The sequence below is a fragment of the Andrographis paniculata genome, unplaced genomic scaffold (genome assembly GCF_009805555.1).
Source record: "Andrographis paniculata isolate CXL003 unplaced genomic scaffold, ASM980555v1 Contig62END, whole genome shotgun sequence".
Taxonomy (NCBI): domain Eukaryota; kingdom Viridiplantae; phylum Streptophyta; class Magnoliopsida; order Lamiales; family Acanthaceae; genus Andrographis; species Andrographis paniculata.
In genome coordinates, this window is record NW_026137598.1 from 7,839,056 (window position 1) to 7,865,642 (window position 26,587).

General features: G+C 38.0%; 7 protein-coding genes across 11 annotated transcripts; 3 read left to right on the forward strand and 4 right to left on the reverse strand.

The window, feature by feature from the left end:
• Positions 1-2,324: 2,324 nt before the first annotated feature.
• LOC127261184 (probable ribose-5-phosphate isomerase 1) lies at positions 2,325-3,760 on the forward strand. The gene has a single exon (XM_051289418.1). It carries the CDS (start codon positions 2,785-2,787, stop codon positions 3,640-3,642), a length of 858 nt encoding a protein of 285 aa, XP_051145375.1. The 5' UTR covers positions 2,325-2,784; the 3' UTR covers positions 3,643-3,760.
• A 2,260-nt stretch (positions 3,761-6,020) lies between these two features.
• Positions 6,021-9,060, forward strand: LOC127260802 (uncharacterized). Its single transcript, XM_051288740.1, has 9 exons — positions 6,021-6,393; positions 6,776-6,957; positions 7,051-7,229; positions 7,305-7,589; positions 7,671-7,729; positions 7,802-7,838; positions 7,927-7,998; positions 8,089-8,413; positions 8,489-9,060. The coding sequence occupies exons 1-9, from the start codon at positions 6,294-6,296 to the stop codon at positions 8,909-8,911; spliced, it is 1,662 nt and encodes a 553-aa protein (XP_051144697.1). The 5' UTR covers positions 6,021-6,293; the 3' UTR covers positions 8,912-9,060.
• A 94-nt stretch (positions 9,061-9,154) lies between these two features.
• On the forward strand, positions 9,155-13,485 carry LOC127260804 (sulfhydryl oxidase 2-like). 4 transcript variants are annotated; one of them, XR_007840809.1, is made up of 13 exons: positions 9,155-9,555; positions 9,920-9,944; positions 10,032-10,124; positions 10,813-10,991; positions 11,110-11,182; positions 11,284-11,352; positions 11,442-11,515; positions 11,612-11,750; positions 12,039-12,079; positions 12,163-12,309; positions 12,385-12,831; positions 12,997-13,091; positions 13,365-13,485. XR_007840809.1 is itself a non-coding variant. In XM_051288742.1 (12 exons), exons 1-11 carry the CDS (start codon positions 9,317-9,319, stop codon positions 12,866-12,868), a joined length of 1,563 nt encoding a protein of 520 aa, XP_051144699.1. In that variant the 5' UTR covers positions 9,155-9,316; the 3' UTR covers positions 12,869-12,915; positions 12,997-13,207. The 4 variants fall into 4 exon arrangements, 3 of the variants coding, with proteins under 3 accessions (XP_051144699.1, XP_051144700.1, XP_051144698.1); XM_051288742.1 differs by lacking the exon at positions 13,365-13,485 and having other exon boundaries at positions 12,385-12,915; positions 12,997-13,207; XM_051288743.1 differs by lacking the exon at positions 13,365-13,485 and having other exon boundaries at positions 12,997-13,207.
• On the reverse strand, positions 13,422-15,233 carry LOC127260805 (uncharacterized). 2 transcript variants are annotated; one of them, XM_051288746.1, is made up of 7 exons: positions 15,065-15,233; positions 14,420-14,695; positions 14,228-14,299; positions 14,063-14,130; positions 13,834-13,993; positions 13,665-13,745; positions 13,422-13,586 (listed from the first exon to the last, which is right to left on the reverse strand). In XM_051288746.1, the coding sequence occupies exons 2-7, from the start codon at positions 14,684-14,686 to the stop codon at positions 13,422-13,424; spliced, it is 813 nt and encodes a 270-aa protein (XP_051144703.1). In that variant the 5' UTR covers positions 14,687-14,695; positions 15,065-15,233. The 2 variants fall into 2 exon arrangements, with proteins under 2 accessions (XP_051144703.1, XP_051144702.1); XM_051288745.1 differs by lacking the exon at positions 15,065-15,233 and adding an exon at positions 14,852-14,991.
• A 1,475-nt stretch (positions 15,234-16,708) lies between these two features.
• Positions 16,709-19,147, reverse strand: LOC127261167 (GDSL esterase/lipase 6). The gene is made up of 4 exons (XM_051289396.1): positions 18,886-19,147; positions 18,596-18,741; positions 18,012-18,480; positions 16,709-17,952 (listed from the first exon to the last, which is right to left on the reverse strand). Exons 1-4 carry the CDS (start codon positions 19,145-19,147, stop codon positions 17,711-17,713), a joined length of 1,119 nt encoding a protein of 372 aa, XP_051145353.1. The 3' UTR covers positions 16,709-17,710.
• On the reverse strand, positions 16,906-17,430 carry LOC127260480 (uncharacterized). The gene has a single exon (XM_051288210.1). It carries the CDS (start codon positions 17,428-17,430, stop codon positions 16,906-16,908), a length of 525 nt encoding a protein of 174 aa, XP_051144167.1.
• Positions 19,148-19,518: 371 nt separating the features above from the next.
• LOC127261165 (vacuolar-sorting protein BRO1) lies at positions 19,519-26,371 on the reverse strand. Its single transcript, XM_051289393.1, has 10 exons — positions 26,241-26,371; positions 25,757-26,161; positions 25,050-25,357; positions 23,578-24,531; positions 22,962-23,051; positions 22,291-22,359; positions 21,905-22,045; positions 21,414-21,462; positions 20,744-20,847; positions 19,519-20,424 (listed from the first exon to the last, which is right to left on the reverse strand). The coding sequence occupies exons 2-10, from the start codon at positions 26,124-26,126 to the stop codon at positions 19,894-19,896; spliced, it is 2,616 nt and encodes an 871-aa protein (XP_051145350.1). The 5' UTR covers positions 26,127-26,161; positions 26,241-26,371; the 3' UTR covers positions 19,519-19,893.
• Between the last annotated feature and the right edge of the window lie 216 nt (positions 26,372-26,587).

Genomic DNA, 26,587 nt, shown 5'->3' on the forward strand with positions numbered 1-26,587 from the left:
AATTTATAAGAAAAGTTTATGTCCATGTTGGGCTTCTCCGAAGACCCACTTGGTTGACGAATCATGAAAAGTGAGATTATTGATTGACTCTTTTAATACACACCCTACAAATTGATTTTAGTTTTCTTTTTTATTGGATGGATATGTACTTTACTAATATTCCCACTATGCAAAAAAATAACTATTTTCTTTTAAACTATATACACACGCATGAATATTGTCTACTTTGATTTATTTATTTATTTATATAAATCAAAAATCAAAATAAACCAAAACATAAATTATTATGTTAGTTTATTTGGTGTTTTTTTAAAAAAAATAATAAAATTTGATAGACTAGACTTGTATGTAGTGATGAATGGTGCATGCCTCATTTATTTTATATAAATATATATATATATATATATATAAACAAGATATTGGGACTTGAATGATTCCATTCCCATGCCTTACCCACTGTCCCTATGCATATAATATACTCCCTTCGTCCCAAACATTACGTAACATTTTTTTTTTTGATATGTCCCAAATATTTTGCAATATTTTCAAAATAGAAAATAATTAATTATATATAATCTCTACCCCACATTTTATCCTCTCACATCATTCAAATAAAAAAATAAAATATATATTTCTCTCTCCGTCACATCACCTAATTTCTAAATTATTATACTTAATACTACTCACCTAAAAATCCGTGTAAAAAATAAATGTCCGACCTTATTTTGGAGGGAGGGAGTACTACATCCATATATTGGGAACCATCAATTTATTTTTCAATTTTTGAATCACTTCTAAGTTAGCAATTAATTATAAATGTTACTTTACCAACAATGAAAAATGATAATATAATAAAATTATCTTATAAACCACATATATATATATATATATATACGACTATGTCGCTGAACTAGGTAGATCATGTAAGATATGTTCCTTTAATGTTTGAATTTAACTTAAAATTTATAAATATAAACTAGTGTATGTCAATGTTTCGTGAAATTTTTTTCAATCTATTAACTAAAAAATATATTTGTTTTTTTAACATTTTTAATTAAATTAAACATTATTCATCGTATACTATTTCCAAACAAAAGTACATTAATAAAATATTAAATAAAAATAGTATTTAAACAAAAATTCACATAACATTATATTTCAAATCAATTTTAAATTACAATCAAATAATACTTAAAAACAATAATAATATAATTGGTCTAACATGATTTATATCTTTTACTTATAAGAGCATCCGTTATAGTATTTGAAATTTGAAGATTTCAAAAATAAAAAATAAAAAGAAATAATACTTAATTTATTTTTATTATTTTTGTTGAAAGTAACCAGTTATTGAAAAATATAATAAATTTAAAATAATTATATTTTTTTATTATAGATAATGAGTATTATTATAATTAAAATCTAAAAAATAATCAAAGACCTAAAAATAACTGTAACGAATGTTCTAATATATTCGAAAAACAAAGGATACAAATATTTACATTATAAAAGATAAATCCTAAATCATGTATATCTGGCATCGTCTCAGCTCATGCCTATACAACTATATTAGCAAATAGGCATTGAATTTTAGCTGACACTAGCCGTGGTGGGGCCCTACCATAGCTAAACATTATTCAACATGCTACCGATTGCCCAAATTAAATACCTACTGTAATAATACGTGTAAATAAAATGTTGAACAGTAGTACTTGATTACCCCCATCCGTTTCATATATTATGTTGCCGTTTCTCTTCGTTTCACATTTTATGTCATTTTTTTTTTGAAAAATAATTATACATTTTAATTTTATTTTAAAGTTTTTAATTTATTTATTTTTTAATTTTAATTAAACTAATCAGTTATCTTAATCTTAATTTATATACCGTGTCTCAGTACGTGGCACGGAAAGAGTATTAAATTTGCTTATTTGATCGCTGTTATTCCCAAGTTATAAAATAAATAAATAAATTTGTATATACATATACATTCAGACGGTGCATGACACTATGTATTTTTATTCATATTTTCATTGATATTTTTTAAAATACTAATAATAATAATAATAAATTTGATATTAAAAACAAAAAGAAAAGTTATCTTATGGAAAAAAGAAAACGAACCAATCCATGAAAATTGAGGTTTAATTCATTTATCTATTTTCATTATAGAATCATTTTTTATAAAAATTATATAAAAAAATATTGATATATATTTATAAAATGCTATTATTGTATCACATTATTAAAATATATTTTAAATATAAAATATAAATGCAACGCAAAAGCTGGAACTCACGCCATTGCCAAACGCAATCTGAATGATGATAAGATTTGTGTAGTGTGGGTTGGTGCAGAGGAGGAGCAGAGAGAGATAAGGGCGGAGATGCGAGTATTCCTGCTTTCGAGGATTCGTGCACGTTTCCGCGTCCCGATGATTTCCTCCCTATAAATATCTCGCAAACCCTAATTGCCCTTTTCCAATTACATATTTCAAACCGAATCTATTCTTTCCGGATTGCGGTGGACTGGCTTCGCTTCGCCTTGCGCTGCCCTGACCCACCTCGATTTTTATTTTCTTCTGCAATTCCTCCTAAATTTTTGTTCTAATTTAATGCGCGTCGATACTATTTGATTCGTCGGTTCGAAATATGTTGTAGCCAGCCAGACAGCCACAGAAATTCAATTTGACGTATTGGGATTGGGCTTCCGTTATTTTTCGCTTCTTTGTTTGTATTCTGTTACTTGAGGAAGAAATTGTATTATTAGAATCAGACGGTTGCTATGGCGGTTGCTTACCCGCATTTTCCGGTTCCTGAAGCCCTTGCCGCAGTTGAGTCGCAGGAGAAGATGGTGCCTTCTGCCGCGTCGCCGTCGTGTCCGCTCACGCAGGATGATTTGAAGAGGATTTCCGCGTACAGAGCCGTGGAGCATGTCAGATCGGGAATGGTGGTAGGGCTCGGCACGGGTTCCACCGCCAAGCACGCCGTCGACAGGATTGCGGAGCTATTGCGGCAGGGGAAGTTGAAGGACATCGTTGGCATCCCTACGTCTACGAAAACTCACGAACAAGCCGTGTCGTTAGGGATTCCGCTTTCAGATCTCGATTCGCATCCAGTTGTGGATTTGTCAATCGACGGCGCGGATGAAGTCGACCCTAACCTAAATTTGGTTAAAGGCCGCGGAGGCTCGCTGTTGAGGGAGAAAATGGTGGAATCCGCGAGCAAGAAGTTCGTCGTCATAGTCGACGAATCAAAATTGGTGAATCACATTGGCGGCAGCGGTTTGAACATGCCTGTGGAGGTTATCCCCTTCTGCTGGAAACATTCCTTGAAAAGGCTCGAAGGTTTGTTTGCCGATGCAGGCTGCGTCGGCGAGCTGCGGAAGATTCCTCAGAGTGGGGGGAAGCCATACGTAACCGATAATGGAAATTATATAATTGATTTGTATTTTGACAGGGACATGGGAGATTTGAACAAGGCTAGTGATGCAATCTTGAGACTTCCTGGTATAGTCGACCATGGCATGTTCATCGGATTGGCAAGTTCGGTGATCGTTGCCGGAGTCGATGGCATAACGGTGAAGACTAAAGTAGGGAATGAATTGCAGGTCGTTTCACTTAGTTACAAAGATGCTTTTTAGTGTCAAACTGTGGTATCAATTAATTCGTCATGAGTCTGATCACTGATTAGTTCTTCTTAATACTATCAATGCTCCTGTCTGTGCTGAATTTTAATGAAAATTTTGGTTAGTTTTGAAATCTTGGTTCATCTTCAGCTTGCTGCTCTTGTTTATGATGGTGCATTGTGAGTTTTTTATTCCATTTGTGTGTGCTTTTGGCTGCTTGAGTAGTTTTTAATTGATTTGTTGTTTGGTAATGGGGAAGAGCCAAAACCATATCTTTTCTGATGATCTCAATATCTATGCCCTAAATTATTCTGCAAAGATGCCAGAGTTTCAATTTGTTCTTGGTGGGATTTATATGGAATAAATGCTTTGAAGCTTCCAATATTCGATTGTGTGTGATGATGCTCACAAGGAGATTGTTTGATTGATTATAAGAAATGTGTTTGATGTGTTTTAATAGAATAAAGTAATCTAACTCAGAAGACTTTTGATAATTGTTCGTTTTTATCTTCAACATAGTCAAACTTTGAATGTATTTCTTGCATTGTTTTGAGATCCAATCTGGAAAATGTATTGGAATTCAGCTCCTGTTTGGGAGCTGGTGAAGATACAGTTAAATTTCTTGAATAGAAACCTTCTGTTTAATTACAGGTTTTTACAAATAAATCACCAGAATAATGATAGGAATATCATGTATGTGTGTGATTTTGTTGCTTCTTGCAATTACTTTCCAAATCCCAAAATTACATTGTGTGTTTAGAAATATGTGATCTGTAATATTGGGCTTGTTTTAAATTGTAATTTGGGCTGTAATTTCATCTGATATTGGAGTGGACTGAATCACTGGACATTTTGTAATGGTTCTTGATTTTGGATAATCTCATTTCCCATATTTATTAATTAATAGTTTCAATCTTAGCAAGCCCATCTGGCTCAATTATTGAGATTGCTTTATTTATAACTTTTTCAAAAGTCTAAAGGTAAAATTATTTTGTGTGGATTACACAACAACTATCGTATCACCCTTTATCCTACAAAGTCCCAAAGTGAACACCATAGCTTTCATTAGTCAATTAACACAATTATAGAGGCAATTAGTAGTATTCGAGAAAGAAAAGGACAGAAAATTATTTATATTTGGTGTTTTTTTTTTATTGAAATAATCATGTGACAATAGTAATAGTAATATTGAGTCCATTTCAATAATGTGTATATTTTATTTTATTTGTAAAATGTTATATTAAAATAACATTTAATTGAAAATTTATGTTTAAAAGAAAACGAAACAAATTCTTCTCCAAGTCAATTTATATTTATGCTTTTCGTATTGTCGATATTACAATGGCGTTGGCTTTGGTTAATTGATTGCCACAATTTCTGGTATTGGAATTGAACGTGAACTCCAAAAGATATACCAATATTTCACAAATACTATTATACATCTAACGATTTAAGTATAGTTAAAATTTTATATTACATTAAGATATAAAAAATATTATTTTATTTTATATCTTGTTTGGTAAACAACTCTATTTATATTAATTTATGTAAAAAAAATTAAAATAAAAAATATATAATATTAAAAAAATAAATATTTAATAGTGTAAAACTTTTATATCTAATTAAGGCCCAAACATTTAATATTAATAAAATGATTCACCCGAGCGAAGATCCTGCAGCCCGCGGCGACGCGCGGGGGTATGCGCGTGCATTCACTCGTGGGGCCCACATTAATTAATGCTTAATTTTCCGTTAACGACCGTCGCAGTCCATCAAACAAAACGTCTCGTGGATTCGTAAAAGGGTCCCAACGGCAAAGCGGCTTTGACCGTTACTATGCACCTAACCGCACGCAATTTTTTTCCTAGCCTTGCATTTATTGTATTCTTAGTTTAATTAAATCTTATAATAATAACGCACAGTATTTAGTAAAGATGTTGCCGTGCTATTTATAATTGTTAATTAAATGATGCCCGTGAAATCTGTTTCTCCTCCCAAATTTTAATAAAGAAATTAAATAATACATTAACTTTTTATTCTTTGGGATCCTAACAAAAAATAAAAAGCCCAAAAGTAGCAAATAAATCTATTCCGATTATCAAAATAACTATTAATAAAAAATTAATAGAAGTGAAATAAACGGTAGACATTAGACCCGTCGAGCGCCAGATATGGAAGAAATTCTCAGCGGGTCCCTGGACCACAACTCCAAATAAAATAACAACGTGGACATCCAACGGTGTAATTTCATCCGGAGCTGGGGTCCACGGTCTTGTGAAGGAATATCACCTCTATGGTCCGCCGATATTGCTAGCTCCATTTACACCTGCTCTCATCGGTCCCATGTGAACCTCCACATCACCTCTAAATGTAGTCGATTAGGTTTCTGCACATCTGTCCGTCCATTGTTCCCGCGGATCTTTGATTGCCAATGCCAAGGGTTTAGCTGAGATTTTCTATTTACTTTACTCATCTGCCCATAAACAGACGAATAAAAAAATAGAATAATTGCAACAGAAAAAAAAGGGGAATAATTGCGATGATCCCTTCTCATATGCAAATGGGAACACAAGACGGATGGTGTGAGATTTTTCTAATCAGGAGATTCTCCTGATTCTCAGTGGCTTTATGTGCTTCGGTTGAAGTGAGATTTGGTGCTGCGGGAAATGGGGGTGAGGGGTTTTTCTTGCTGGGTTCTTCTTCTTCTTGCTGCTCTCTCCATTTTCCCTGTTGCTGTTGCCAAAGATCCTTTCAAGTCCATTTTAGGTTTGTTGATTACGTTTGGTTGTCGATTACTGTGATTTCTGAGTCAGGCATTTTAACGAACGCTTGTGATGCATTGATTTATGCTTTTCTTGGCAATATGGTTTCTTGAGGTTCCATTCTTTGATTTGTTCTTTTTTATATTTCTGATTCTAACTGGGCATGATGAGAATTCTGCAAATGGGTTTGGGTATTTGTGCGGTTTTCAATTGTCGAATTTGTTGCATTTCACTACTAGTTTGATCAATCTATGTTTCGAAGATTGGATGTTCTATCAAATGGATCCGGCCTTAGTTTTTTCTTTTTTTTTTGTAATCAATTCATGGCTGAATGTTTGCCATTATTAATTACATCCCCCATTTGTTTTGATCTAATTTTGATGCAGGACAAGAAAATCTAGGATCTTGGAAGGATCAAATACTGAATTCTACTGCAGAAGCTCCAGGGCCTTTCAGTGACGTCGGCACGCTTGTATTAGCCGAAAATCGGACAAAACGGCCCGACATTCTTTCGAAATTTCATAAATATAGAGGTGGATGGGACATTACCAATCAGCATTACTGGGCAGTAAGTTCAATACCTCATTCATTGTATGTTGCAATGTTCAAATTATGTTATAATGGTGGATTATTCGAAATTGTTCACCATTGGTTTGGACAGTCTGTGGGATTTACAGGTGCCGCAGCATTCATTGTCGCCGTCGTGTGGTTCTTCTCCTTTGGGACAGCTCTTGTGGTGCAATACTTTTGTGGATGTAAGATAAACCTCGGGTACAAAGAATCGAGCTGGTCCCTTTGGATATATCTTTTGCTGCTTGTTGCTTTTACCACCGCTGCAGCGTAATCATCTACTCTCTTGTAGGTTTTTTCGTAATGTTTTCACAGTTTAATATTTTGATGCAACTTGATATACAGGGTTGGATGTATTTTGCTGTCGGTTGGACAGGATGATTTCCATGGAAAAGCATTGGATACTTTGGATTATGTAGTGAATCAATCGGAGTACACTGTTCATGTTCTCAGAAACGTCACGGGTTATTTATCGCTGGCTAAGACAGTCAACGTCGCGCAAACTTTCCTACCTTCGGATGTTAAAGATGGTATCGATAAGATTAATGTTGATTTAGATAATGCTGCAGACATGTTGGAGCAGAAGACCGATGAAAACTCGAGGCGGATACAGAAAGTCTTCAATACAGTGTATGATTTTAGTCGCATTTTATCGTCTATATTTATCCTTCATTTGTTGTACAGTGTCGGATGTTGAATTGTACGTTGCAGGCGTTCGTCGCTTATTGTTGTTGCAGCTGTGATGCTCCTCATATCCATCGTAGGCCTTGGTATGCGTCGTTAGAAAAGTTTCAATTGTGACGTCGTTATTGCATTTGTTTTATGCATTATTTCCATTGCAGTGCTGTCTATCCTCAGGCATCAACATGTGATACACATGTGAGTTCTGTTGTCCATTCATCTTCCCATTTCTATAACGACAGCTTCGAGAATTTCTTCATATTCATCGAATTATTTATTGGCGCAGATTCATTGTCAGCGGATGGCTGCTCGTGGCAGTTACGCTTGTCCTTTGTGGTGTTTTCGCTATTCTAAACAAGTACGTATAGTACGTCGTATCTACTCTTTGTTTTGTCGCAAAAACTGATCTTTACTCGAACATTGTTCTTCGCTTGTGTTGTTTTTTTAGCGCAATTTCCGACACTTGTCTAGCAATGGGAGAATGGGTGGAGAACCCGCACGCCGAGACAGCGCTTAGCAACATCCTTCCGTGCGTCGACCAGCGAACCACAAATCAGACGCTGTTCAAGAGCAAACAAGTCATCAACAACATCGTAAACATAGTGAACGTATTCGTAAGCTCGATCGCCAACTCGAACCCGCCTCCACAAGCTACCCCGAATTACTACAACCAGTCAGGTCCCGTCGTACCACAGCTCTGCTACCCATACGACGGCGATCTACAAGATCGACCGTGTTCGCCTCAGGAGCTGTCCATGGAAAACGCATCTCTGGTACGCAAGTCGTTCCCAAACCCAATTATCGATTAAATGCGCTTACGGATTATCTAACGGTGTATATGAACGCAGGCGTGGCAGAACTTTACATGCACGATGTCGTCGAGCGGTCTGTGCGCGAGCGTCGGGAGGCTGACTCCGCCGATATACACCGAGCTGGTGGTGGCGGTAAACGTGAGCTACGCACTCGAGCATTACGCCCCGCCATTGCTCAGCCTCCAAGACTGCAATTTCGTACGCGACACGTTCACGAACATCACGGCGAGATACTGCCCGCCGTTGGAGCACGATCTCCGGCTCGTCAACGCCGGTTTGGCGCTCATCTCGGTAGGCGTCATGCTGAGCCTGGCGCTGTGGATGCTCTTTGCAAACCGCCCCCGAAGGGAGGAAGTGTTCGCTAAATTAAGAGGCAGCTGCAGTGGCAAGAACACCAGCAAGAGTGGCAACAATAGTGTAGCTACATCAACTGGTACCACTCCAAGAATTGGAGCTTAGAGTGCCTTTCTGTATGTCGATCACAGCAAGAAATGGTGTTTTTGGGCTAACGTAGATTTAAAGAAAGGTTGTCTGTATTAAACTATTATTGTTTATTTTAGTGTTAAATCTGATTATGGAAATATAAGAAAAATCAAATCTTGAAAATATGTACTTTCATTACAACGTTAGGGTTCCGTACCCTTCTAAGAAGGTACAACTCCTCAAAAGCAGGGTACAATGAATAGAAGCGCAAAAGTTTTGTAATTGGGAATCCACAAAATTAGAGGGTTGACGTAAGGCGTACTCATTGCCGTGCCCAGGGCCAAACCGGTAGATCGTCCTGCACATCATTCCGCTCGCCAAAACCTCTCCGAGGTAATACCCGCACATTGTTGCGCGTCGCTACACCGGCGGGAATTCCACATGTCGTCTGTGGTTTCGATCATTGTAACGATTTTGGTAGTGTGTGCACCAATAGCCGGAGGATCATCGTCGGTGATTTCGAGTCCGATTTCGTTTGGATCTCGGTCGATTCTGAGATCAATCGAGAAGGGTAAAGCTGAGAAGCCTGATTACGCTGTGGAATTGAACGCCACGAGCTTCGATTCGGTGCTTAAGGAGACCCCTGCTACTTATGCTATTGTTGAATTCTTCGCTCACTGGTTAGTTGCATTTTTTTTGTTTTTTTTCATTCTTCTTGTAAAGAAAAAGTTTTTGTTGCTTGCCTTTGATGAATTAGAATTTGTCTATAGTTAAATTGAGTAAAGTTTACACGGATAGTTTAATGAGAGGTTAAAGGTTCGATTGGGAATGATCTTGTCGAGTATGGATTAATAGATTAGTGACTGAGATGCTTGCATACTCATCAAATTGGAGTCCTTTTTGGGTTTTTTTTGGTTATTCTATTTCAAGACTTGTTTTTTGGGGACAAAATTTGGTTGTATTGTCCAGTGTGGAAATCACTGTACAATTATTGTCGAATAGTTTTATTAATATGTAAGATCTCTTGCTTTCTTGCTTATGCAGGTGCCCTGCCTGCAGAAATTATAAGGTATGTTAAGTTTCATCTGAAATTATCTACTTTTTTTGGGTTATGATGCAATTATGCCCCTCACAGAGTTATTAACAATTTGAACAGCCACAATATGAGAAGGTTGCCAAGCTTTTTAACGGAGCAGATGCTGTTCATCCAGGGATCATATTGATGACAAGAGTGGATTGTGCCTTAAAGGTAGTCATGCTCTTTATTTGGCTATGCACGTAAAACAGAATTTGTTTGGTGACAGTTCGAGATAGATTGTTCTATAATTTGTTTATTTCATTATGCATTAACAGTGAAGTTTCTCAAATAGTGAGGAATTTATGGTTGCAAAAGTAGAAAGGACCTTTGCAACATTTCTTTGGCCCAGTGATGGTATGGAAGGACTGGGACTAATGCATCTCTGAAAACTTTGTTCATCTGCATAGGCTAAAGAGTTTTAGAATATTGCGTGTTTATGTACTACTTATACGTGATCTACCCCCTTTATCAATTCCCATATTGGCTAAAAGATTTCTTCTTTTTTAATTATGACTTATTTTGGAACTGATTTTGTTTGTTTCTTGAAGAATAAAACCGCTGGTGACCTTTGCTTTATTTGGATACATATAAGACATTTGAATTCTTCATTTACCAGAGTGAGCTACACAAACATTTGCTTCCACACACTTGCGATGAACAATCTTGCCTTTTCCCTTCTGTTTATACCCTTTTTGGTATTGTTTTATCTGCTCTCTAACCTTCTTAATGCTTGTTGTTTAGGTGTTTTCCATATTATGTTCGTGATCTTCTAGCTTGAGATAAATATCGTTATTGAACAATATCTTTCAGCTTTATTGCTACATGATGTTTTTTCTCTTTGCTTTACATGGCAGCACAGATCAATACTGATCTCTGTGATAAATTCTCAGTCGGACAATACCCTATGCTTCTTTGGGGCCCACCTTCTAAGTTTTTGTCTGGGAGTTGGAATCCAAAAGATAAGAGTGAAATACGTTCCATTGACAAAGGACGTACTGCTGAACTATTGCTAAATTGGATTAATAAGCAACTTAATGGGTAAGAAGCCACTTCTAGTTTTGGTCTCCTTTTTCTTCTATATTTCTGCCTGTAGGCACATATGATTGGTACAGACATTGACTTCGTTGTTAGATTTATTTGTTGTTTCATGGTGCAGATCATATAGTTTAGATGATAAAAGATTCGAGAATGAGCAAAATCTCCATGCAAATGTTTCGGATCCTGGACAGGTGATTTTCAATTAACCTATTTTGAATGGTAACAAAGCCATGGAAAATAAAATTTTTTCACTATTTTTAGCTTTGACTAATTTTCATGTGTTTGTGAGAAGATTGCACGTGCTGTCTACGATGTTGAGGAGGCAACCTCTACAGCTTTTAACATCATTTTAGATCATAAGGTGAAGGACACAATGTCGTACATAAGTTCTTTATTGAGCTCTGCTTCATCCTCGCTATACTGATTAGCGCTCTTGTTTCATACATATAGATGATAAAACCAGATACTTGGGCACCACTCGTCAAATTCCTTCAACTTTTAGTGGTCCATCACCCATCAAGAAGGTGAGCATCATGATTCCCGTTCTGTCTGTACCTCTCCCACTTTCCCTTGCATGGTGGTTACATTTCTTACTTTTCTAATTCTTGTGTTTTTACAAGGTGCCGTAAGGGAACTGCAGAAATACTCGTTGATTTTGATGATTTTTCAGCTGATAACAAGAAATCCCCTAATGTTGGTGAGAGACAGCCACTCAGGAATTATAAAATTTGCGGAAATGATGTGCCTCGTGGATATTGGGTATGTTCTTTACCCGGACTTGGGTTCACTCTGTTTCTGTTTATCCTTTTTACAGTCATGCTATGCTGGAAACAAGGAACCAAGTTCTGGACAAATTCGTGTCAGCCAATCTCTATAATTTTTCCCCTGTTCACGGTCCTAAAAGAATCTGAATTCTAGATTATTTTTTTACAGATATTTAGTGGAGAGAGATATTTTTGCGGACATAAATTTCACTGCCTTAGTAATGGTGTATGTGAGTTTATCAGTTTCTGATGTTTGCAATCTGTCGTTGTATTTCCTTCGTAGATGTTTTGTCGTGGCAGCAGGAATGAGACTAGAGGCTTTAGGTAAACCCATTCTCCATTTGTTATTTTCCTATTTTATTACCGTGATCTTTGTTTGAATTTTATACGCATTGTTCCATTTGCAGCTGCGGATTGTGGGTTTTATTGCACTCACTTTCTGTAAGAGTAAGTGATGGAGAAACTGAAATGGCATTTACCACCATATGTGATTTCATTCATAATTTCTTTATATGCGAGGAGTGTCGACAACATTTTAACGAAATGTGCTCAAGGTAAGTTTAACACGCGACTCACAATCCTATCTTCTTAGACTCTGCATCTTTTAATATATAATGTCATAATTGCAGTGTTTCTAACCCTTTCAAGAAATCCCGCGATTTAATTCTTTGGCTGTGGAAAGCTCACAACAAAGTTAACGAGAGGCTCATGAAGGAAGAAGCATCTGCGGATACAGGCGATCCCATGTTCCCCAAAATGATATGGCCTGCTCGACAACTCTGCCCTTCTTGCTACCGATCCAAAAGCAGCAAAGATGACGACAAGAATGAGATCGATTGGGACGAGGATGAGGTTTACAAGTTTCTCATCGGTTACTACAGAGAGACACTCGCAACATTTGTTAAAGTCAACAAACAGCTAAACAACAACAACCCCGACTCAGCATTCGCCGACGATTTGGCAGTTTCAGCGCACGCAGTTGTCGTGCCCATCGGAGCTGCATTGGCCATTGCCGTTGTGAGCTGCCTGTTCGGCGCACTTGCCTGCTACTGGCGCCAGCGACAGAAAAGCCGGAAGTATAAACATCACCTACACTCTTTTAAAAATATATAATATTAACCGTGTTTGTTGTTTGACAGCGAAATATTTAAAACCCAGAGGTACTACGAAAAATAGGTGTTTGTAGTCATAGCGATACGCCGAGCTGGCCTTCTTATTTATCGTTTCCGCTAACATTTCAGGCCTAGGAGAAGCTGGAACTGAAATTATTACAGGATTGATTGGTAGAGAAAAACACCGGTGATTTCAAGCTCGAATTTGAGGAACAAACAAACAGGTGATGAATTTAGAGTCTTGAACCAGAAATTTTCCAGGGGGGCTTTTCGTTTTCTGGTTTCTCTTACAAATGGAACTGTGTACAGATATATATATATATATATATTATATTTTTCATATGGTTTGTATTTTATGCAGTGTAAAGATTCATTTGCGTTTTTAATCGCTATTTAGACATTGTTTTAACCTTTATATGTACAATGTAGCATTTGTTCTGTACAATACTTCTTCAGGGCTGTTCATAATTCCTGCCTGAAGATTACCATATTTACAGTAACTGTAGGGTTCCGGCGTAATCGATGATCGGCGATTCTACCGGCAACCCTTCGCTTCAATGTGCAGCAGAGACAACCTGCGGTTGATGTAATATTTCTTCGTCATAGGCGAAATTCGATCGATCGTTCTGCGCGCTCTGCTGGCGACGCAAGACGGAAGTCACTGCTTTCAGTATTAGGCAAATTGGAAGAACAATCCCGGCAATTCGGAGCATTACCAACTGTAGTCGAAACATGTCGAGGAATAAGAAAACATGGTATGCTGAGGAATAAGGTTTTGCTCGGGTTTAGTTTCTTACCAGCATAACCGGAAAAGAATAGCTGCCGGCGTGGCTGAAAATGACCGGAAGAGTGTGCCGGAGAATCAGGAGGATTGTAAACTGCATTGCAGGTAATCGAAAAAAATAACCCTACAATCAAACTTTAAGACAGGATTCTTAACTAGGATCCTGAGGAGAAGAAAGTTACTATTATGGCGACGGAGCGACAACAGATTATGCTCCGGGAAGTAGAATCCCGATGATCATTGTACTCCTCTGGATCGAGCAGCCTATGTTGTCTGGCTGAAATCATTGCGATAATCCTAGGATTGTTGTTCATGTCCCTTCTTGCAATCTGCCAATTACCCCTGAGAAAATGCAAGTTAGATTCATTACAAGGTTACGCATCATTACAACCTAAATCTCTCGGACAGAACCTCAAGTTCATCGTGAGTCCCTCGACACGAAATATTGGAGGCGGTGCCGTGTATCCGGGCTTGAATTGCTACGATACGAATTATCGATCAAGAATTGTGAGTATGATATTATTACAAAGCTGTCATCAATTGAGTCGAGTTTTTTGAAAGATCGATGAGCTTCACCTGATGGCATATTTCGCAGACGGTGTCGCCCTTCTCGTTGCACCACCGCTGCACACATTTCCGGTGAGCATACTGAAATACACACAAAAAAAATAATAATAATAATTAAAATATATCTATATATATGTATTGGATAATCAATGGAACAGTGAATTGTATCATTGATCAATCAAAAGCAAAGGAGTTAGCAACCTTTAAGGTTCCTGTGCAAGAACAGGGGATCTCCATGTTGGAATCAAAATCCTCGTCCTGGCAAATCCTGCATTCGACAATCTTGTTCGAAAATTGAGCTTCTTCGGAATGTTTAACGTTGCAAGAATCGATGATGTCGATTGATGTGTGGGCAATGGCAGCCCCAACTGGTTCTGGTTCTGGTTCTGATTGCTTCGACTGGATTGCAGCCTCCAAAGTAGATTCTGTCAGCAATCGATCCACCAGCAGGACGAAGTGATCCCCCATTGTAATAACCTGAATCAATTATTACAACCTCAGAAGAAGACGATTTCCACACACATTATTACAAATTCCAGACAACGAGCCAAACACAAATCATTCAAAATTAATAAACCCCAAATCAACAGATACAGCAAAGATTGAAAACCAAGAAATTGGGGCGGGGCATACCCAGATGAAACTAATTTCTCCTAGATTTTCTCGAAAAGGGGCTTTTGGGGGAAAACTGAAATGGAAACAAACAGAGAAGAAAAAGGGTATCTTTTTGCAGAGAATGGAATTAAATCAAATGCAAAGAAATCAAGATTGAATTGGAAAGGTTAAAGGGATACTTACAAGAAGGGTATGGAATATCTAAAAGCTAAGAAATCTTTTTCTTCTCACCTTTGTGGCTAATTTAAAGAAACAGATTGAGTGTTCCCAATAAGCAGCAAATAAATAATTGTATTTGAATTCAAACTTGTTCAAGAAATGCAAAAAGAAAGAAAGAAGCCAAAGATCAATCAAAAAGCCAAGAAATCATAATTCGAATCCATATAATGTAATAATATTCCGAGAATGGGATGGATAGCCTTCGAGGGTTTCAAGGATGTCCCCACCCTTTTATAGTATTTTGAAATTTGTACAATGTATCTTCTCATTAGCTGCTGCTGCTGCTGAATTATTGTTATTGTTTATTATTTCATCATTTATGAATCTGAAGATCCCAAGAGTCTTCTTTAATTTGTTCATTCATTGAAGCTGGGATCAGATCATCATTGATCACCTCAATTAAATCGAACCTAATGCACGTTACAATCACGGGAGTTTGGCAGAACGAAAGATCTTGATCAAGATCCATGGCTGCTGGTGCAATAATCTTACACTATTATTGGTAATTATTACTACTATATACATTGTATATTTTTGAAGTGATGTTAAAAATACATTACACTTTAAAGGGACGTTAAGAGTTTCGGTTTATATTTACTTTGAAGATTAATAAATACCCCCCACCAATTTTCTCTTCTTGATGACTTTTAAATTTTTTTTTGTATACTAGGCCTGCATAAATGATAAAATTTTCAAGATTAACTTGTATGTATTTATATATATATATATATATATGTTAGCTTGTGAAGAGTTCAAAGTGTATTGATACCAGAAAAGAAAAGGATTATATATAAAGATTACTTAAAAAGAATTTAGAAGGGCTATTTAGGCCACTTGGAAGCCAACAGTTTGATTATTAATCAATCTGAAATAATTTAAAATAGAAGTTGACACTCTTATCATTTTATAAAATAATGAATTAAGACTCAATCTTGTACGGTCACTCCTCACCTTGTATAAATATACACTTGCAAGAATGGCCACATCTAAGACAAAAAAATAATAAAGAATGATATTTCCCCTAATTTGTTTTCAATTTATTAGATTGACTAATAGATACATATACGCAGTTGATTTGTTCAAAACGAGGTTTTGGTCCAAATCTTCTGAAAGGTTAACGAAAGATCATGTCAAAGACACATTAAACCGTGTAAAAGTTGACTTAGCAAAAGACAATTACAACATGTGACCAAATGCATGGCTGCCTGCCGGACTATATTATACTATGTATCATCTCTTTCTTGTTTAAAATAATTATTATATATATAATACGTTCTTCGTTTCAAGATTATTGTTAAGTAAGTCTGGAAATTTTAATGAAAAATCCATGGAACTCCAAAAGGCATAAATTAAGAAGAAGAAGAAGAAGAATAAGAATGGGCTAAGCCCAATAGAGTTAAAAATGGGCTGAAATAAACCCTACACTCACTATTGTCCAATGGGATGAAGACGAGACAAAAAGAGTTTAGTATTGCTTATTTGGGACAATCCTGGGAAACTTGTCTTCATCCTATTGGATATCATACTCCACAAATTGGGCTAAGCCCAATATAGTTAAAAATGGGCTGAAATCAAAGCCCATCTGAAAATGTGTATTGGAAATGGTCAAAATAGGAGTTCCCTCAACTTTTTATGAATTATAAACTTAAACAAGTATTGGAACAAATATAAAAATGGGCCACACAATTGAATTATTATAGTCATACAATTACAAAGTCTACACTACACAGGCGATTTTAGTTTATAAATCCACAAATCAACCGCCTAATTTGAATAATTCTTTTTTCTTAAAGAAAAAATAAATCTAAGATAAAAAAATATAATACAAAGTTACTATCCTACCCTCCCTCTCTCTATCTCGCAAAAACAGGTTCTTCAGTAATTGTATCCAACCCGGGCCGCTTCGACCGGCACGACGCCAGCCGGTACATAAACTCCGGCGCTAATCCTTCTAGCCTCAATCTCGACCGTCCGATCTCACTCGAATCATCATCATCATCTTCGTGTACCGACTCAGCCACCGGCGATATCCTCGCCGGGATGCCGCCGGCCGATATCCTTCTCGGCGCCGAATTCGCCGCCATCAGAAACACCGCCACGTCAGCCGCCGTGACGACCGAATTCACTTTCCTCATAGGCAGCATGACGTAGAGATTCCCAAACTCCAAATCCTCGTCCGCCGACAGCGCCGAGAATCGCCTGCCGATGTTTAAGGACTGAGAATTCGCCACGAAGTAGTTTGGGGATTCGAGCATTAGCTCCGCCGCCTTCACCGGCTGCCGGAACTGCCGGATTTCGCCGCCGGGGAGGATGACCCTCGCCGACTTCGGACTCCTCAGTTTAGGAGCTACGAATGCGCAGGAAATGTAATTCCCCATGTTTTTTTTGGTACAGAATTTTTGGGAGAGGTTGAATTGCGAATATGGTCGTTTGGGTATTATATATACATCGAGAAGAAAAAAGAACACGTTTTTGTGGATAGTTTGGGCAGGCAGTTTTTTACGAGGAGTTTGACTCAAGAACGCGGTGGTGGGCAGTTTCGCCGTTGATGCCTCTCCTCACTATTTTACTATTATTATGATTAAATTAAAACGTATTGGGCTTGGGCCCATTAACTTAGATTATTGTATTAATTAATTTGATGTGACTCACATACGTTCACATGGCGGGGAGGGTGATGTTGTTGACCATTTTCTTGAGATTGAAGGGTCGAATTCTGGCATGGCCGCCGGCCCACAGGGCCTTGGAAATGAGCTTGTTGGTGCGCTCCGATGGATGGAAGAAATCCCAGAATAAATGGTCGTTAGGGTTCTTACATAATGTGTAACCTTCCTTCCCGCATTGGAGCTGCCCGCCCAATGTACCGTATCCACAGCACGCATTGCTCACATCCCCAAATCCTGTAATTTTATGGATGTTAGTTAACGAAATGGATAAGAAATTAGGAATTGTGGTGTACCGTAGGAATGGGGATTGGATCGGAAAGTTTGGACAATCTGGTAAACAGCTCCGTAAACGCCGACTGCAAGAGGGTATTTGACGGGCAATGTTTGCAGCGCGATTTTTTCGAGTCCTGTGTTGTAGTTCTTCACCATTTTATTCATTTTACCGTAGCACTTTCCGGCGGGGGCGCCGGGCAAGTTTGTTCTCGCCGGAACACAGCCGACGGGGCCTAATCCGAAGAGAGCGATGCGGCGGGCTCCGAGCTTGTATATTGCGTCCACGAAGCTAACTACTTCTGTTACCATGGATTCCACGTAAGCGTCGGGTGTGAGTGCTGGAGTGTCGATCGAGAAGAAATAGTTGAAGATGTCGTTTGAGCCGGATTCCAGGAGGATTAGGGATTTTTTCACCTGGTTTCGGTCGATGAGGCTTCGTTCAACGAGTGCTTGGAATTGTTGCAGCTGAATCTGGAGTGGTGTCACTCCCTAAAACAGTTGAAAACATGGAGGAATTTTAAGAGTAGCAGTTGATGTTTTTGAATTCATGGAAATGAATCGACTGTTCAAACTTCAAAATCCAGTTTGGTTCAGTTTATCTTACCGAATCATTGTTTGTTGCTAGTAAAACTCCACTGCCAGCACTGGCGAAATTGAGGCCGTTGGACGGGTAATTCTTCCGAGTTCCTTTCACAATCTCAAGCTGTGCCTCCAGGAATGGTTTTTGCAGAGGAATTCCTATATATTGTGCTGCATGAATGAACAGTAACTGTGAACAGTGATCGAAGACAAACATGAACGCAAGTGTTGAGAATCCGTGCACTGATTGATTATTGATACACACGGTGCAGCACTATCTATCGATCGCTGAGACATCGTGAACGATTAACTTACAAATGAAGTCTGCGACAGTTCTGCCATTGGTGAATCTTCCTGTAGGTCGGTGGAAGAACGTGGTTCCATAAGGCGGGAAATCAGCCTGTGCGCTGCAATTTTTGTTGTAGTGATTGTTACCAGCATCGAATAGCGAGTCTCCGAAAACAAAAATTGCAGGAACTTTGGATCTTCCAACAGTAGCAGCCACTGAAGCGCCAATCATATGCAGAGAAATGACAAGCAGTAGCAGAAGCAATTGATGATGATGACGCCTCTCCATGAGCAGCTACACCATAAATCAACAACGAAAATCTCTCCTGATCAAAGCTAATAAGCTGATTTCGATACCAATGGCGCAAGCCTCTGCTTGAGAGGTCTATTTACGAAGAAATCATGGCCTAATCTCAGAAACCTGACAAAATTCCTTAACTAATGCACGAGGAAAGTGCATCCATGGCCGAAACGGCCTTCTGCACCATACCATTCTCCTTCTGATTCACTCCTCTTCCCCGACGCCATTTTTTTTGTACTTTTCTCATTTGAGGGAAACCAAAGCTGTGGAGTTTGCTTTATTAGTTAGAACACATAAATAAAACCTGCAAAAGCAGCAATCTTGTACAAAAAATGTTATGGAAATTACAGTGAGAGATATAATAATGTAGAAACCACAATGGAAAGCAAAACACTTATTGTTATGAGGTTTATACAGCAGTTCAATAACACAATAACTTTCAATACGAACTGGTCTGTCTACATAAACAGCCAGATCCCGACAAGAATGGAAACCCAACTCCGAGACTCCGAGCATTTTCACAGTATCATATCGATTGAGCATTGGGAAAAACTTGAGAGGAAATAGCAACATGTACATATATATGCTAAGTATTGGCCTAACGGAGAGTAGTGCACCTTCACATATCACATTACCCAAACTAAAACAATGTAGCACCAGCTACTGTAAAGAACACTCGACTGCAAACAATTTTAAAACCAAAGCAACTGCGAATGCAATCATTACTGGAATTTTCACTGTCTGTAGTAACCACTCTGGTTAGGAGGCAGATAAGGCGGTTGAGCCGTGTAAGGAGGTCGTGGCATTTGCCCAGGTTGCTGCGGAGGTGCGTTGTAGTACGGACCTCTCCAACCAGGATACGCGGGCTGTCCATATTCATGGCTCACTGGAGGCTGCTGGTGCTGAGGAGGTGGGTAGGCAGCCGAAACAGGAGTGTGATAGGGCGGTGGCGGTTGTTGCTGGTTGCTGTAAGGAGGAGGTTGGGAATAGGCCGGCATTGGTGGCTGCTGAGGGGGCTGGTAAGTAGGGGTAGGATGATGAGAGTTTGGCGGAATGCTGGCTTGGTCCAGTTGTTGGGAATTGGATCTTTGAGGTGGATGAGGCGGGCCGGTAGAAGAAAACGAGTAGCTAGAAGCAGTGGTTTTGCCATCCTGGAAACTGAGACCTGATAGTTGCCTTTGGACGTCGTCAATCATCTCCCGGCACTGGATGTTTCTTGTCATCACAAAATCGCTGCACTGCTGCTTCACAATATTGATAGCATCCTGTTTTCAAGGAACATAATGTGTCAGTCAGTCCTCCATCACTTACAAGGGTAATAAAACCCTTAAAAATGGTCAGGGCGAAACTAATGCAGTAAATGGGCAATTAAAAACAAGATCCTGCTCTTATTATTTAAGTGTCGTTGGGGCAAAGAAACCAGTGAAGACATATCAGGATACACCACTGTTTCCTTTTACCACCGCTTATACATCCAGGTTTGTAGTACTTAGAATAAGTTTCCACATGAAACATAGATTCAACTTCAAGCTGTAGGAAAAATTCATCTAAATTTATAAATATGGCAGGAGGAAAAATTTATACCTGAAGGGTAACATAAAACTTGAGTCCTTCATTGATATTATCCTTGATTTCTCGATACTTTGCTATCGCAGCTTCAATTTGCCTGTAGCCCTTTTCACGAGATGCTGGGGATTGAACAATGTGCCAGAAGTCAAAGTGTAAGCAAATCTAATAGTTTTATAACGTATGATAGAAACACTTAAGTGGCAGGAGCAAGAATTTCTGGGCAAAACAGTTTGGGTTTGTTTGCTGCATATATGCTATATTAGCTACTGGATGAAAAAAGTTTGAGTCGCTGTGATATCATCACCAGGAATTTAGGAAATGAGCACAGAATTACAAAGAAATAACAAAATGATGATGGTCGGGAAAGAAAGGTCTACACCAAGTTTCCAGCATAGCAGATGAGTCACCAAGAAATCATCCAGGAAATATATATACATATATATATATATATTACAAAAGAAATCAATATACAAAATCACAAATTTGGAATCAAAATTAAATGCAACAGAAGCTAAGGGAAAAAAAAAAAAAATCTTCTTTTTTTAGGTTGAAATACCAGGAGATTGTATGTTAATGTTAAATCACCTTAACCTAAATTCAAATACTTAAACAAGTAAAAAAACATTGCTTGAGATCCCAATACCATAGATCAGGCAAATGAGTTGCTACACATGGGACATCATACCTTTATAATCTTCAAGGTTAAAGATAGCAGCAAACTCATCATTTTGGGCCTGCACAATACGAATATTATTATGCTCAGAGGAAGGGGTCATTTCATGATAACAATGCGTGCTGCGGCTTAATATTACCATGCTAAATGAATGGATTATTTCATTACAGAATAAACTTGTGATCTAAAAACCAGACAGGTTCTAACGATATCTTATCCTGGAATGTTTCACAATATGACATAATTGCTAAATAGAGAAGCATTTCAAGCCTACTTTCTGGAAAAAAAACCTTTGTATCAAGGACAACATCCTATTAAAAACATTGGAATATAAGGATCAAGGATTGATCATATCTTTTTCATTCCAAATTTAAAATTCTCGTAGATATTTGAATATGAGAGTTCACAAAACATTCCATTAGTTCTATCACAAAGATCAGGGCAGAAATGGCTGGTATAACATGAAATCCGATCTTGGAAGTGCATTATAGCTGAAATCAGACCTGAATTTGCATTAATAGCTGTTCTTGAGCTTCAAGATTTTGGGCAATATCATGACAAATGCTGTCATACTTCGATATTTCCTTTCTAAAAAGATCTTCATGGGAGCCAGCAAAAGTCATCAACTTTGGCAGAATATCATCCTGAACCACATACAATGAGCACAACAAGTCAAACGTGGAATAGAACCATCCAGTTAAAAGGGTGACAAAGGAAACTAAGAGAATAATGTGCAAGGTTCAAACCAAATGGTCAGGAATGAAAGGAGAAATAAAACCATCAGAGATTTGAAAACAAAACAGCAACCGAATCAAAGTGAAATAGCATAAAATATCAAATTATCAACGCAACAAACAAAAAGTAGCCAAATCTTTAAAATCCAACCTACCTTCCTCTTCATCTCTTTAAGCATGTCCTCAAGGCTGGCTCTCTGAGCACCAAGAATCTCCAATTGCCTCTGCATGCACAAATTGATCACTAGATAGTTGATAACCCAGCCATTATTGAAAAACGAAAAAAGGAACTCCTTTTCAAATTACAAGCATCACATCATTTTTTTAAAATGAAATCTTGTAATGCATTCTGCACAGGATTTTTTTTTTTTAAAAACAAAAACACCATTCTTCTACTCTTTCAGTAAGAAAAATTCCAAAGGAGTGTATTTATTATTAGATCTCAGGATAAACTAAATTTTATCAACAACTATGATGTAGTACACCAACTTCCAATTTCAATGCTGACACTTGTGTATATCAAAGACAGGTTAAGGCTACTTGATAGTTAAACAAGATGAGAATGTTTCAATGTTACAAATAACAGTGAAAATTAAATAACCAATTCCAGTTTCCACGATGGCTAAAGATAGGTCAGGCCAATTGATGGTTAAATAAGAAGAGAATGGTTCAATGTGAGAAATAACAGAAAAGATTAAAATAACTAATTCCAGTTCTCCCCAACAAAAATGTAATAGAACAGCTGCTTTGACCTTGCAATATATTAGGTTAGAAAATGAATCGGTAATAAAAATATTTATATTGAAGCCTTGATAATGTATGTTACCAAGCTCTGCTTCAGGGCTCCAACCACAGCATCTTCATTTGCATCCAGGGACATTATGGGCTTGGCCAGAGTTGGCAGAGCAGTTTCGATCTACAGCAAACATAATGCACAGATATAAGGCTGACTTCATTACAAGATGGAGCATAGAACGTTAGAGCTAGAATTGCACTCATTTAATCAGTCAGGATTGAAGTAAAAGAACATGATTCTCATTGTCCATACATATAGCAGCCATTTTCATGTATTATGACACTAGGAAATAAAGATTGTAGATTTTTGCCAGAATAGTGAGGTTATATCCTGGTTCAAAGCAATATAACAATTATTCAGAAAACCAAGCAAAAAGCCTCAATAAAAGACCAAGAACAATCGAATCTGCTTTAGAAACCAATAATATTCAGTGTAGAAGAAAAATCAGAAGGATATTAAAAGGTCAACAATGCTTCCCAGACTGCAGATGTGACTATTCCAACTTGCATAAGAAGCACACTGCTTTATCATACTAGAACACCAGTAACCATCTAAAAGATTTACATAAGCAGTTAATAGCCAAATTGATTTAAAAAATTTTAGAAATGAGAAGCCAGATATTTTTCACAATGAACTTAAGTCTTACTGGGCGGCAGTCGAGAATGGACAATAGTGATGAATTTTCTCTTAGAGATCTCTCAATTCTAGCATCACTATCTGAAGCCTGCTTCAAATTTGCTGCAAACCTATTTAACCTGTCCTGCAAGTTCTTTGTTAAGGTACTGGATTGTGGCCTGGTCCACCGAGTTCCAAATTGGTTTCTGAACTGCACATCCTCAGTTGCCTCTTTCTGCAATTGTTCCTCTATCTGCAATAGCATCTCATGGTTTACCCTCCTTAAGTCTTTCAGCTGCTGAAGCTCCCCTTCCAAACCAGCTGGGCCACCACAAATCTGCACAGCCTCCACTTCTTCTTTTAATGCTGTTGGCAAGGTAAAATTCCCTTCCAAAGCAAGAATTGAATCAGGTAGATCCATCTCCTTCAGTCTCACTCGAGCTAGTTCACTTCCTTGCTGCAATTTCTCAGCTTGGGTCCTGATGATATCATCAAGCATTTCAGTATACTTCGAAAGTGATTTTGCACTACTATCAGGAACAAGAGATGAAAACATCTTCTGCCTGCTAGCATCCAACACTTCATTCATTGGCATAGGCTTAACCATGGAAAATGAAGGAAGGGGAGGCAAAGAACTAGCAGGAGGAACCCTCATCAAGTACACTCTATCATTCTCCTTTGTTGCCCTCTCCAAGTTACGATTTAAGTTAGCTTCTAATTTATTAATTGCATCCAACAGCTGCTGGGCTGCCCCCCTGGGAGATGATTTCTTTGCATCAGACAAAGCATTAATCCCACTCTTTAGACGTGCTATTTCTTCAGCAATCTCCTCCTTATCATGCAGTTCTAAACTATATCTATAGCAAGCCTCTGCATAAAACAAAGCTGCCTTTAGCTGAACATGAGCAATCCAGCCCTTTTCAAAATGCTGGTTCAACGGGGCTACAGTCAATGCAGCCAAGGCTTCCTCATAAAATAGGCCAACCTGCAATCAAAGTTGTTGAAGTTTTTATCAGACAAATATAATAAAACCAAAAGTCTAGAAAGATTTGTACAACCCATCTGATGAGATTCCAATCCAAAAAATAATTTCTTCCCACGTAATTAGAATAATTAACACTAAACATTTTGACAAGGACAATCTTTTTCAGCATGAGTGAAAATATAGGAATGAGCATATTAGAACATGGTCAATTAAAAAAACAAAAAAAGGAGAAAAACTCAACGATAAGTAGAGAAGGTAAAGTAGAGAACAGTCTATTCAAAAAAAAAAAAATGATAATGTTTTCAGGTTCCGACACTCTTAAGACCTAAAGTTTTGCTTAATTTATAGCTTAGTAAGTTGGTAGTGAAGCAGTAGAAGATACATTCACATAAACGCATGTATATACTTACATGAGCTATAGTTAAGCATAAGCACATTATTTCAACCTAAACCATTGAAAAACCAGCTAGCCACACAATCAAAATACTGATGTGAAAATTTTCACTTTGCAGAAGTACCTGTCTTGAAATCTTTGCGCAGACTCCGGGACTGCTCCCCTTGGCTATAGTATTCTCATACACACATTCTTGAGCCTGAGCTAACATCAGCCTCTCCAACATCCCTACACACTCTACAGACACATCCAATGTGGTTGAGCTTCCCACTGACGCCTTCATGGCCTCATTATCCCTCAGAAATGCAAATGCCCCAGCAGCAGCTATAAATGAATGCGAAGCCTGTCTCCTTCCTTCCACTGCAGATCGATCAAAACCTAATCCCATCTGACTATGCGTTGCCCCCAAATTGAACAAGACCGCAGCTTTCTCTACACATATCAAATTGAACAAAATTCTTGGATTTAAATAATTTTAGAAATTGCAGAGTAGAAATCTGAGTAATTAAGAAACTGATACGGAGCAAGTAAACAACTATGTGATGTACTTAAGAAATATGTCCAATGATGATCACCAATCAATTGTTGATTATTTCAATTACAAACGTGTCTACAATCATTACATATAGCATGATGGAGAAACTTCTTTTCTACTACTAAATTTCATGAAGTTTAACATTTTTCATATAGAGTAACAGCATATATGAAGCGGGCAAACAAGGGCACCAATTTACCCACGCCCAACGTAATGAAAGTCAAGAATTCTACAATTTTGATGATAAAGCAAGTAACTTGATCAACTAATGCAACAACAAAGCAGCGAGCACCTACCTAGATGTATGTTTTGTTGAGAAGCTTTCTGCTTATTCTTAAACGCGTCATACCAAGTGAACGACACCGTATTGACGTGATCCGCATCCGCGGAGATGGGAAACCTTGACTCAACCGCGCAAAGGGCTTTATAGTAATTCTGCAGAAGATCGCGCCGAGCGGCCAGCGAATCGGAGCCCCCGCCCTTCTCCACATCGGAGCGGAGCTGTTTCAAAGTCTGGAGATCATCCTCCAAATTCTGCGCCTCGCGCTCCGAGTAATTGATCACGATGTAGTTCCGCAGTGGCCGGTAGAGGTCGAGGGAGTTAGTCTTCTTCTCGTAAATCGCCAGCATGATGTTCGTGGTTGTTGTCGAAGACGGCGACGCCATGCCGGAGATCGAACCACCAGCTGTCGATCGAATGCCTAGCAATAAAAATAATAATGAAACCAAAAAGAAACCCAAATCAGGGGCAGAAGATTTAGGAGTGGAAGAGGTTTCCACCGGTCGTCGCTGCGATTTGAGGATTTTTTACTCGTTTTATTTTCTCCTATCAATTCGATCTTTCCGCCGATGCTTAATTGGAAAGAAAGGGGCAAAGAATAGAACAGATAGACCGGCGGGGCAATTTGATATTACGAAGAATAAATGGCAGTAATTCGCAATAAATGTATTACCCAGGGACAATACAGTAAATTCGGCTTTGACTTCCATAGTTCATAGGAGTAGTATTCATTAAAATTTAACCCAAAAAAATAGGGGTGTTTCTTGTTTCCATTTTCCACTGCCAACTTTAATAATGCAATTAAATTTCTGTGGTTGAAATAAATATAAAATAAAAAGGGAACTTG